Source organism: Cylas formicarius, unplaced genomic scaffold (genome assembly GCF_029955315.1).
Source record: "Cylas formicarius isolate icCylForm1 unplaced genomic scaffold, icCylForm1.1 PGA_scaffold_6__28_contigs__length_40554024, whole genome shotgun sequence".
NCBI lineage: Eukaryota > Metazoa > Arthropoda > Insecta > Coleoptera > Brentidae > Cylas > Cylas formicarius.
Genome location: NW_026844347.1, coordinates 30,283,783 through 30,297,428, shown reverse-complemented (window position 1 = coordinate 30,297,428; position 13,646 = coordinate 30,283,783). Strand labels below are relative to the sequence as shown.

At 33.9% G+C, this 13,646-nt stretch overlaps 1 protein-coding gene across 2 annotated transcripts in view; it reads right to left on the bottom strand.

The window, feature by feature from the left end:
• LOC132703709 (rap guanine nucleotide exchange factor 4) overlaps positions 1–13,646 on the bottom strand; it is a 178,821-nt gene that overhangs the window by 42,270 nt on the left and 122,905 nt on the right. For both annotated transcript variants that reach the window (XM_060673134.1, XM_060673135.1), the window contains 2 exons: positions 9,737–9,898; positions 3,848–4,018 (listed from right to left, as the gene is read on the bottom strand). In XM_060673134.1, the coding sequence (XP_060529117.1) occupies positions 3,848–4,018; positions 9,737–9,898 (333 nt within the window). The remainder of the gene's footprint in view (positions 1–3,847; positions 4,019–9,736; positions 9,899–13,646) is intronic.

Genomic DNA, 13,646 nt, shown 5'->3' with positions numbered 1-13,646 from the left:
TTTTCTATTAGCTTGACTTCATTAGTAGGCAGAAACTCTATTTCCAACAAGATGGCGCACCATCTGATAACTTCCGAGCATATATCAATTTCTGATAACCGTTTTCAACAATAAATAGATTACTACCAATGGACCTATTATTCTAGGTCACTTGATTTCTATTGGGTTGTTCGGAAAGTCATTTCGTTTTTTTGGGGAACATGAAAGACAGTTTTCGTTTAATGAATAAATATTTTATTAAATTATATATTGGCCATTCTGGTCCAACACCTTTTGCCATCTTTCTGGCAGTAACATAATTCCCCTCTCATAAAAGTTTTGGTCCTTGCTGGCAAAAGCTGGTTCAGGTGGTTTTTGACATCTTCATTTGAGGTAAAGGTTTTGCCATCCAAAAATTTTTGCAGGGACCGGAACAAATAGTAGTCGGAAGGCGCCAGATCTGGAGAATATGGTGGATGTTGCAGTACGTCCCATTCGGGCCTCTTCTCTTTAAGTGAATCATTCAATTTGTCCAGTTGATGACAATAGACTTCTGAATTAATCGTTGTATTGTCCGGCAAAAGGTAAAAAAAAAACGATTCCTTTGACATCCCACCAAACGGGGAGCATCACCTTTTTTTGGTGAATGTTGGCTTTTGACACGCTTTGAGCCGGTTCATCTTTTCTGCTCCATAACCTCTTGCGTTTAACATTGTTGTATACAACCCATTTTTCGTCCCCAGTAATAATCCGCTTTAAAAATGGATCATTTTCTTGACGTTTGAGGAGCGAATCACACACGTCAACGCGAGGACACAAATTTCGAGGTTAAGCCCATGCCTTTCAAATGGCCATAAACAGTCGAATTCGACAAATTTAATCTCTCACGGATCTCTCGTGTGGTTATTCGCCGATTTGCATCAACTAATGCCTTTATCGCATCTTTGTCAGCTTCGATCGGCCTTCCAGACCGTGGTGCATCTTCGACATCAAAATTGCCGGATCGAAATTTTGCAAACCAGTTCTGGCACTGGCGTACTGTTAACACGCCTTCTCCATACACATCCGTCAATTTTTTTCTCGCTTGGACAGCATTTTTACCTTTTCTGAAGTAAAAAAGTAAAATATGACGAAAATGCTGCTTATTGCTCTCCATATTTAAAAGGGCACCAACCAAAAACTACTGCGTAGAATTAATAGAACTTTTTCACACACAAGCCTTGCAATATCAGCTCTCAAGGCATAATGGTTATGCGGCTTAAGTGTGAAGTTGGTTTCGAAAAAACGTAATTAAGTCCTCTGACGGGAAAAAACGAAATGACTTTCCGAACAACCTTATACTTATGGGGTTATTTAAAGGACCAAATTTATAATCAAATATACCATCACGTTGACGTTTTAAAGGCTGCAATAAGAGACAAAATTAACCAGAGAGCTGGTAGAACAATAGTAAAGGCAATTCGCTCAAAAACATGCTCAAAAATGTATTAAAGTACGAGGTGCTGTTTTTAAACACCTCCTAAAATAACTTTAACAATTAATCATAACCTAATTACATTATTTAGATTTTTTTCTATTTTCTTATTTTCATGTTTCTTACGCTATTACGTTTTATTTCGCAACCACTCTTAGCCACATAATCTAAAAGAGAAATGTACTACTTTTTATAAAACTTCTGGATTGCTCCTGCGTCGGTTTTTATTGACTCGAACTAGCTAACGTTTAGTCAATCATCCTGTTGGTTTCTTCAGAACTTGACTGTACCTGTTTGAGGGGGACGGAGCTAAACACCGTCTCGGATGACTGATTCCCATATTGGTGACAGGTAGAGACCTGAGTCGCGGTTAAGATTGTTAGGTTGCTTATAGATTTCTATAGACTCTCAGATTTTTCGTTGATAGAAGAATTGATTAGGTGCAAGAGTTTTAGTTTTATCGAATAAAATTTTATGTCCGGTTTCGTGAATGTGTTCGGCAACTGCTGATGGGTTTATTTGTCTTAGTCGTAAGGCTCTTTCGTGTACTTTGAGCCTAGTTGATATTTATCGTCCGGTCTCTCTAATGTATTCTTTGCCTATGCATGGAATGCTGTAAACTCCTGGCATCTAAAATGGAATTTTGTCTTTGACGGATCGAAGATGTTGAGAGATTTTTGGACAAGTAGTAAATCTGGTTTTGAGGTTATATTTATTTAGAACTTTTGATATGTGGTCGGTGATGTTTTGAATATAAGGAAGGACAACAGTAGCAAATGTGGGATTGCTTTCGGTTTGATTGCTATTGGAAGGTTGTGGTAAAGTGTATTTTGTGATGGAACGTTTAATATCTTTAATGTGGAAATTATTAGAAAGAAGAGCAGAGGTAAGGTGTTTAAATTCTGGGTTCAATGACTAGAGCTGACATAGTTTTACGGCTCTGTAAGCAAGAGAGTTGATAACCGATGATTTTTGGGCCGGATGGTGACGTGACAGTGCATTAGTGTATCGGTCTGTGTGCTTATTTTTTCTGTAAACACAATGACCCAATGTTAGGTCTGATTTTCTATTGAGAAGAATATCTAAGAATGGTAAGTTGTTATAAGTTTCAATTTCAATGGTAAAACGTATGTTAGGGTGTATGGGGTGTAAATGTCTAAGAAAATTTACTAGGGATTCCTGACCATGAGGCCAAATAACAAAAGTATCATCGACGTAGCGTTTCTATAATTTTGGTTTTAGATGGAAGGTGTCGAGAGCTTTCTTCTCAAAGAGAGAGAGAATCTATAGAAATCTATAAGCAATGGGAATCAGTCATCCGAGACGGTGTTTATGCACCTCATTTCGCTCCGCCCCTCTCAAAAAATATAAAAGCAAGTACAGAATAAAATGCGAGCCAGTTTGAGTCAAGCTCTGAAGAAGCCAATAGGATGATTGGCGAAACGTTAGCTAGTCCAGAAACAAGAACAAGAAACAAGTTTTATGTTTTTTTACAGTAGCCTGTGGAATTTTCTGTAAAAAAAAAGTAATGTGGTGATAATTCGGTTATTTTCAATTTTAGGCTAATATTGCATGTGATCTTTTTTTGTTTGTTTGGTGCTTTAGGTACGTTAGACTAAAGAATATACAGGACGTTTCATTCTAAAAGAGTACATTTTCGTCATTTTTCCTCAAAGCCTACATTCAAATGTTTTTCTGTTTTCACCAACCTAATCAGCGGAAAAAATGCAACTAGTTTGCTAGTTTAACCAACTTTGTATCTCTATTCATAACAAACTGATGAACACTTAATTTAGATCAGCCTGTGTAGACATTATCCGGACTAACAAAAATTAAATTATATAATGCGTAGACAAGATAAAATCATAGCGAAAACAACACAATCCTACCCTACGGTGTTAAATTTCCAACTTAGTTTGTCTATGACGCACCCTGCATCAAAATTAAAGCTTTTTTTTATTAGGTAGAAAACCGTAGTTTTAAATTTTAACCAAATGTACTGCCCGAGAGTGCAATTTTTGTTCATACTCACATATACATAAACTTCCATTACCTGTGCCGAATATGCACTTTCCTAATTTTCCGAAAATTACCTCTACAATGTGGTTCTATTTTTAGTTTCTTTCGTTCAATTTAATTTTCGCAACATTAATGCTTATATAACCTGCTCCTCTATTTCTAAGTTAAGCTCTACTTCCAGCTGTACAAATAGGCAACGATTTCTTCAAAAATGGACACCTATATTATCATGATCAAAGTTTAGGTATTTCAATTAATTCCTAGAATTTGCCAGTCGCTCAGAACATTTAAGACGAAGAAGTTATGCGACAGCATCGATAAACTTGGAATATGGAAATGGAATTTAATAGGTGTTTTTTAATGCGCTCCACATACCATGTGAAATAACCCCCTCCTCCAGTAACGCCTGCCACATTCCGGCCGCCTGCGATCTGGTGTGTATGCTGGGGGACAGGCTAAGAAGCCAGTCCACAAGTTCTGTTCCCGGAGCACATCTTCGTACCAATCTTCCCGATACTTTTCGATCCTTAAGGCATGTATTTCCCGCTGAAAATGTTTTGTGCGTTAATTAAATATGTCTAATTTTACATTTTCTTAGACAATTCCAAATTATTCATTTATTATACAGTGTGTCCCACTTAAGAACTGTACGCCCTTGTTAAATCTTTGTTTATTGATCGATTTTAATAATTTTTCATTGTTGGATAGATCTCTGAAAAATACACTAAAACCTAATTTTGCTTATTACTTCACCTATTAGAAATTTAAAAAATAAATAAATTCTTAGAATACTGAGAACCCAACTACACCAATTTCTATAAAGTTTCTATACAGGGTGTTTCAAATATCATTTACGCCACGCTTAAGGTTGTACAACGTTGTAAAATCTTTGATTATGGTTCGATTTTTCTTTATTGGATTGTCCTCTCAAAATCGCATTAAAACCTTACGGTTCTTTTTACATCAATCTAAAGTCATGGCCAACTGGGACACACTGTTGATGTCAAATATCGAGAGTGGCTTTTAGGGATTTCTTTAAGAATAAAGTATCAACAGACTCTTATTATTACATAAAACCTAACTTATACTAATTTTCATGAAGTTCGTTTAAGCCTGTTTATGACTACAATTTTGATAATTCTTTTTTGCCGGATAGATCTTACCAAAGTCATGGCTAACTGACACAGCTTTTTGAAGCTAAAAATCGAGGAGTACTTTTAGAGATGATTTCAAAATTTAGGACTACCTAAAAAAACTAGACCAATGATCAAATTTTTTAACGTTTTCAAAAAAATAAATATTGTAAACCTTGTAAATAACGATTATTTTGTATGTGACTTTAAAAATCTTACAAATTTTAATTAAAAATCATGATAAAAAAGACTTTCTAAAAGACATTTATTTTTTAGTATAATCTTAAAACAACAGTATTAATAAATCTTAGTATTCAAAAGATATAATGTAAACAACATTAAAATATAAATTAGCGAGTGAATTCTAGATTCGCTCCTCCATGCCAAATTAGGTTTTACAAAGGAAATAGTATGCGGACGTCAATCAATTTTGATATTTCTGTTATTTTGATCAAAAGGTGAGAATTGAAAATCCTTCTAATTAAAAAAATACTGCGTTGTACTACTTACTAATCACATTTTAAGAAAATCATTAGTGCCTTTCAGGACACATTTATCCAACAAAAAAAAAGAATTATCAAAATTGATCCATAACAATCTACAGGAGTAATGCTTAAGCGAGGCGCTCTGTATTTGAACTTCATGGAAATAAGTATGTTTAGATTTTATGTAGTCCTGAATAAGAATTCGTTGACACTTACTTCTTAAACAAATCACTATTAGCCGTTCTCGATATTGGACATCAAAAATTAGTCCCAGTTTGCCATGAATTCAAGTGGATGTAATAAGAAACATAAAATTTTAGCGCGTTTTTAACAGATCTATCCAACAAAAAAAATTATCAAAATCAAATGTGCAGCTTTAAGCGGGGCACCAACGATATTTCAAACACCCTGTATTGAAGCATAAAAAATGGTACAGTTGGGTTCTAAGTACTCTTGAATAAGAATTTGTTGACAATTTATTTTTTTAAAAATCCCTATTAGTACTTCTCTCTATTTTGTTAAATAGCCTCAGCAATAAGCACAACCAGGCTCTAATGCATTTTTCAGAGACCTATTCAACAAAAAAAAATATCAAAATCGAAACATGAACAATGATTTTACAAGGGTGTACAGTTCTTAAGTTCATGTAATAATCTATAGGCGACATAAAACACGTCTAGAATTTTCCGAAGAATTGAAAAATACAACGACAGATATAGTTAAAATAAATAATCGACTTTAATACAATTCTAAATTTTGAAATTTTGTTATTGGTGAAACATCCTGCTACAAAAGTAATAATATTGACTAAAAAGAAATCAAAAACATCAAGAACGGAAATTATTTCCTCATAAATCATCGGCAACCTGAATTCCAAAAATGGTCGAAAACGCCTATAAATAAACCCACAAAACAAGATAAAAACCAAAATTAAAATCGGGGTTGTTTATTTCATTATTTTGCCTTAACAAATATATGAAGAAAATAACGTATATTCAAAATTAGATTAGACGCAGAAAAGAACATGACATTTCCGGTTAATGTGAAAGAAAATAAAAGACATTTTTCGTGAGGAACATTAAAAGAACAATGCAAGTTTCGAGTTCTGTTTCACGAAGCGTAAATGGTTTTGTCGGGGAATAATTGATGTGGTGGATAAACATCAAAACCACCTCGGCACATCAAAAACAACCGAGCCAAATAAAAGGAAGCCAATGACGTACCACAGAAAGATCGCATAAAGCCTTTTGACCAGTTACTCTCAGAATTCGGAAAACAGTATGAGCAGACATTAAATGTTTACATCTTCAAAGGATTTCTAAAGTTCATTGATACCATATGTTTTTGAAGTACAACCTTTACAAAAAAAGTCCTAGCTAAAACTCGATTTTAAATTTTAAAATGTTTTATAATAACGCGACGATATAAATATAGGACATATCCATTCGAATTTATTATTGCCACCAAATATCTCTGGGGCGTGATATTTAGTTTAAATTCCCACTTGTTGCTGAAAATTCTAAAATAACTTTGAATTCGAACATTGCGGAGTTCGCTAATGTTTTCGGTGCATTTGAAACCCCGAGTAAAACACATATTTTGTTTCATTAAGAGGACGTAGAGCCCTAATTTGCATTAGGAACTAGGTTAATGTAACTCGGGTGCTAAATTACACTCTACATTACGACGAAAGTTTATTTTAACCCTATTTTAAGGTATATGACTCTTATTTTTTTGGAAATAATGCTTAGAGTAGTTTTTAGTTTTTATGTATAGTAGTGGTAAAATTAGTATCATAAGAGTTAAATATGGCATAGCTAATGTATCTGAAAAAAATGTTTTATTTATAAAACCGGTTTTGTTATGCTTTGTTATGCTGTATTAATAAAATCCTAATACTATACCTAATTTTTTTTTAGGTCAAGAATAGCCTTAAAGGGGCTACCGTTGCTCATTTGATCGCTTCTTCGTGTTTAATCGGGCTTTTGACACTCATCAAGCAGCAATCGGACCGACAAAAAAATTGTTTGATTTGATGGTTTAAATTTCTTTTCTTATTTTTATGAAGTTCTGATGAAGCTTACACTTATCGTCCACAAGGTCAATCAAATAATACAAAGCTATTATATAGTAAACACCGATATCCTTATTACGTCCTCGATTTTTCTTTGAATATCTCGTGTAATTTTATGTGCATAACCATGGCTATACATAAGTAGACTAGCCCATAATTAATTAGGAAACTTATTACGTTATATTATTATTAACGATATATTACATTATGTTATCATATATTTTATTTTATAAAAAGGATAATAATTAATTTATTAATTATTCTAAATTAGAATTTTCTGATAAAAAATTTTGGCGATTATTTTTTTCCTTTTCATTCCATTGTAAACAATTTACAAAAGATCAAACAGAAACATATTATTAATACAACCTCATATTCTTGGATTTATGCAGGATGTTATTGAAATGACAATGATGCCGAATCGATATTTTGTTGTATTCAAATCGCATCAAAAAGGCTATTTTTCGAAACCTTATCGGGCTTAAGAAAACGACTATTGGAAAATTTTTGGGGCAAATATTTCATGTAATACGCTGTTGTTATCATTGGGGTAATGTTTTGTTTACAAGTTGCGGCGATTTCGATCAATTAGTAATAACGGGCAAAAATCTTGGACGGTTATTAGATTGGACGAAAAACAAGATATGCCGGTTCCATAGCTGCATATTTTACAACGCAAACCAATTTTGTAATACATCCATTTCAGGAATGTCACTTGAAGGGCTCGTTAATTTCTAACTTTACAGGCTAATCTTGACACTAATACTAAATCGAACATTTTTTTTTCTTATTGGAGCTTGTTAAACGCTCGGATACACGATTTGCCACACTTATCGCTGTGATTACCCTCCGAAAGATTCAGTGACACGACAAGCATTTTATACGAAATTTTTTGAGCAATTTTTTCGGAATACCAAGCTGGAATCTTTATTTGTAATTATCCCTCGACTATGAGATTCAATCATAAAGTTATACGATTATGTGAAGTCAATTGAATAACACCTTATATTAAATTTATAGGAAGTCAGTTGGTACCTAAAAGATAAGCATTCTAAAGCTTCTAAACTTAAATGCATCTGAAAATTATCTAAAATTTAACATATTTTGTAATTTTTGAAAGAAACAAATTTTATATTATAGTTTTAACTATTATTCATGTATTGGTGTTTATTTTAATCAAACAAAAATTTGTTTCTTCTCTGCAAAGATTTTAGGTCTCAGTCAGGAAGGTTAAAATTCGTTACAAACGAAAAACTCCTGCACTAATTCTAGAATCAATTGAACAGGTTCCAAATGAGTTTGAGATCATAGAAATTACAGAGCAATTCATTGCTTTGATGTTTTAAGTACAGCGCACACCTTCGCAGGGCCGTGATAAAACCCATCCCTACAGATGTTTATTCTGCATTAAGTAGATCTTGCCTGAGATGGACCGTAACAAATATTTGTAGAAACTTGAAATTTTTATTTGAAACATAAATTTGCGAGGCTGTTTTCACTGGACAGTTCAAAGGGTCCTGTACCCTATTTATCTTACAGGTAAGTTTGAAAATAATCATTTTTGTCTTGTCTGCCTATCGACTAACAACATTCTTCTTCTATTTTTGTGCCTTCTACATAGTTCTTCGATTTGTTAACAAAAACAGTCTTTTTTAAGGCTATAGACTATATACGCGGTAGATAAAAGTACGTCATAAGAACACAGATTTATTAGAACTTACAATTAACATTTTTGAAGGTTTCTGTTTTTTAACACTTTAGAATGTGGAGACCGTGGACTGAAGCTGATGTTCCCCTGTTAGACGAAGACATGGAAAACCATGGGAACTTGAAGATACAAATAGCAAATAAAAAAACTGATACATTTGTCTTCGGATGCTAAACAAATTGTTTTGAATGTTTACAATTCCATAAGAAATTCAGAAGGCGAAGTAGGAGCAGCAATAAAAACAGGTGACATGGCCAAAGTTCCGAAGTTAACTGTTAGAAAAATTGTTGCAAATGGGATGGTCAAGAGGAAAGTGAGAGAAGATGTTGGTACTGCGCGAGTTTTTGAAGAGCAACACGCAAATCTGATAAGGCGTATAATCTACAACGATTTTCAGTTCCAAACAATAATCGTCAAGTGCTAATGGAATCTCAAAGAATTTCGCACTAGAGGCAAATTAGGCCAATAGTGTATTTAGACGGATCGTTCGACACTCACCACACGGTAAAAAAAGGATGGTGTGATAACAGTAACAAGTCTGTACTAGACGTGCCGCCTTCACATGGAAAACGCATTCTTCATGCTGGGTCCAACAATGACTGGGTGGTAATAATCCAATGTAGAAATGTAATGAAATAGAACGTAAAATATTGTTACTTTGTACTAATATTTTTATGTACATGTTTCAAGAATTGCTCGGCGAAAAAGATTGAAACCATACTAAGATCCCGCTTGTTAGTATAGGTAGATAAATTCCTAGGACTTTCCTGGAATGGTTAAGGGTAACACGCTAATAAACAGTAGGCAAAGTTAATCACGGGGTTGGTTGTAAAAGTACTATATTTCTGGTCGAAGTATACTTACATAAAAGCAACGTTCTTAAAGCCCAGCCTATTCTTCCTATAATCTGACTCGGCTGATCGGTTATGGGTTCGGCTGGGTTCGGTTGATCGGGAGACATCGATCTCCGTGGTGGAGGCGACACAGATTGATTCATACCTTTGCTCGTTACGGCGGCACCAAACCCTGCGCAAAATTAATTAAATTGAGACATTTCGAATAAAAACATTGTACAAACAGAGTCCGATATAAAAATATAGAATCTCCACCCCAATTCATTTTCCCGAAACAGAGGCTCGTAAAGAAACGCAAATTCTTTTTTAAACAATCAAATTCAAATTGTTCAAGCAGACTGTTACGAGGCCCGAACATAAAACAGGGATAATGGAAGAATCTCCAAAAATGTCGGCACGAGGAGGAGCAGTGTCTCTTTAAGGCGTTGGTGCACTTAAAATAAAATCAAAAGCAAACGGTTCCTATTGTTTCGGCAGACCGTTTCACCCGTACTCGGCGAAAAAAAAAATTCACTTTTGAAACAATAATAATATACGTGGTGTTTGCTAAAAAAATATATAAATTCCAGGCGAATTTGTACGGCTAATAGTAAACTTCGAATTTTAGATCATGGTAATAGAAAGCACACTTTTGAGGCAGGTAAATAATTTAAAACTTTGTCTTGTGTGCTTATATTTAACTCGACACCATTAATGAAATTAAAAAAGGTTCGCATCTAATTTTCTGTGCGACAGTTTACATTAAAGTAATATTTTAATTGGGTGACTGAAATTAAATTGAATTCGAAATATTTGACTCTTTTATTATGTTACCAAACATATCCGAACTGTTAATATTTGGAAAATCTTGATCAGGGTACAACAGCAAAACGTCAGCTTTTTAAATTTATCTTCTCAACCACAAAAATATGGGATTTTATCAATATATCAATATATACCAATATACAAAATACTTCACTTTAAAAATTAAAGTTGCTGCTATTATTCGACACAATCGCCAACATTGCTACTCTGAAAATACATCTATAGAGATTCAAAAATATATGTGGCCAGAAAATTACAACGCCCGTTTTCCCAAAATGCCCAACTTTCCATCAACATCCTATAGATAAAGGTAAATATATTTAAGTTTAATGTTCCCTTACGCTGAATTTAAAACTAGCCTCCGCCACTTAACAGTATATTATGGACCTGTAAAGTTAAAAGTTAATAAGTTCGGTAACATGGCATAGAATGGATATGGCACCACACCAAAATGTCCGCGACTATAATCTATTTAACTCAATTGCTCCCTTTAAACACCTCGCCAATATAAACGACCACTTATACAGAAAACAAAAATTATCAGAAGCGGCTGCTACTGTTAGACAAAATCGGCAACATTTTGACTCTGAAAATAAATCGATAGAGATTCAAAAACATATGTGACCAGAAAATTACTACGTCTCTTTTTTCCAAAATGTCAAACTTTCCATCAACACCCTATAGAGAAACGTAAAGTTCAAAGTTGAGCCAAATGACAAAAATAGGGTCGAATGGATAAGATACCGCACCAAAATGTCAGCGTTAATAATATATTTAAGTAAAATGTTCCCTTACGCTGAACTTAAAACTCTCCGCCACTTAACAGTATATTACGGACCGGTAAAGTTAAAAGTTAATAAGTTCGGTAAAATGGCATAGAATGGATATGGCACCACACCAAAATGTCAGCGATTATAATCTATTTAACTAAATTGCACCCTTTGAACGCCTCGCCAATATAAACGACCACTTAATAACAGCAGAAACTCTATATACGGAGTCTCTAAACCGAAGTTGCGTCGACTCGTATGTTGGTAGTTCAAAACACGACTAAATTCGATTAACGAATGGGGTGAAGTGACCAGACGATACATTATGGTCGAGAATTAATTTGAGTGATTTAATTGAGCGGCTTAGAAGCATTACTCGTTTGGTCACCCCTTTTTGTATCGTTCAATGTTAGACAAGCGTGGGTATTGCTCGAACAGGAACTTCCATTATTCTGTTTATGAAAGCAGTTAGAATGCGCGTTTTCATTCCCAGTACTTCGATGCGATAGCGACAGCTATTATTCTGGGAATACCATCGTCATTTCGAGTCTCTTTCTGACTATCTTTAATGTTTGAAATAAATGGGAATTAAACTTTTTACTATATCATTGAAATGTCGATATGTAACATAGAAAATATTTGTGCACAACTCTGAAACAAACGTGAATGAAAATGAGAAAAAGGTCGCGTTCATACAGGGTGATTCATAAAGATTTTCTAAGCTCATAAAACTGTCGCTGGCTGGGGTTCTCAAAGTTTAAATTTTATTGAGAATTTTCTCACTTATTAAGAAAGTTTTTATAGGATAATAATAAAAATCGGAGGTTTTAGGTTTTTCGACATGGCCATTTGCATGTTGTTCCTAGGGCGTTAGTTTCACCGTATTATTATATTATAGTATGTTTTTGATCTTGCGAGTGATGGAAATATGACGAAATTCTGAAAGAATGTACAATTTTTATAGCAAATTAATTTTATACATATTTTTTAAATACTTAAAGGATGAAAAGGTACGGCGAGATATAAAAAGTCAATACTTGGAGAATAATAAAAAATACTAATAATAATATAAAAAAATCAATCAAATGATGTACACCATCTACCTCAAAACATTTAAAAATATACCCTCTTAAATATCTTCGAATGTTAAACAAGGCTTCTTTATTATTTCTAAGGGACTTATGTTCAGCAAATTCTTCAACCATGACCACATCCAACCCAAATCAACGATGAGGAAACTGTTCATAGAAATATTGGCACACTGGAAATGCTAGTGGCATGCATGTGTTAAGATGAGTGATAAATCATTTAGTAACACTTCTAAATGGTACTGAAGTTTAAATAACGAGGTCCAGTTAGATTTACCTGGCATCAACGAAAACAACAGAAATTATATCATGTCAAATGTTTACCTTAAACTGCTGAGAATGTGTTGCTTTTACAGCATGCGAATTCTCAGAGTCCACAAATGCATATTTTCCCATTTAAAAACCCTCGTCTAGTAAATGTAGAAAAAAGAATCTTATTACGTAAATTTGGGTTTGTGCTTTGAATATTTTGTATATATATTATCACGTTGAATCTTTCTTCCAAGTTTTCGAATTCAATTTCAGAACACTTTACTTACACAGTTATAATGTAGCAATTGCTAAATTTAGCTAGAGCTTTCCAAAAATTGGGAATCAGAACTACAACTTCTTATTATCAGCGATCAATATTCGAAAAAACGTAACAATTTTGGTAAAACCGGCGCGTTATGCCAATGAATCACGTATTGCACTTAAGCGTTATAAATAGCTTATGTGTCTGGAAAACAAGCTGAGGCTTTACAAAGCGGTTTGCGTTATGCTCTAATATTCCATTATAGCAGAATTTCACATCGATTACACGTGATCCAAAATTTAGTGAGAGTTTAATTGAAAACTTCCGAGTATGGCAGACAGGACGGGTAAAACACCGACTTTGGTCGATAGCTGACAGCAAATTTTTCATGATACGTCCCAACCCGTAATTAAATTACAGCTTGGTAGAAACTCGCAACAACGCGTAAGTTCATAAACTACAAGTTCCCTGAAATTGAAGACGCTCGGTTGCGAGATTAATGGTACATAACCCAGAGGTGAAAGATACTGTCGACATTTTACATACTCTAAATTTTTCAGTACGCCACTATTCAATATAATGACTGTTACTTTAGGATGATGGATAACTACTATTACGTGAAACAACGCGTTCTAATTCGTAGTTTCTTAAATATTTACAGAAAATTGTTATTTTGTCATTGTCATGTCTTATCACCAATAGATCGTTAAGCCAAATTTGATTATATTATGGGAAATTGAATGC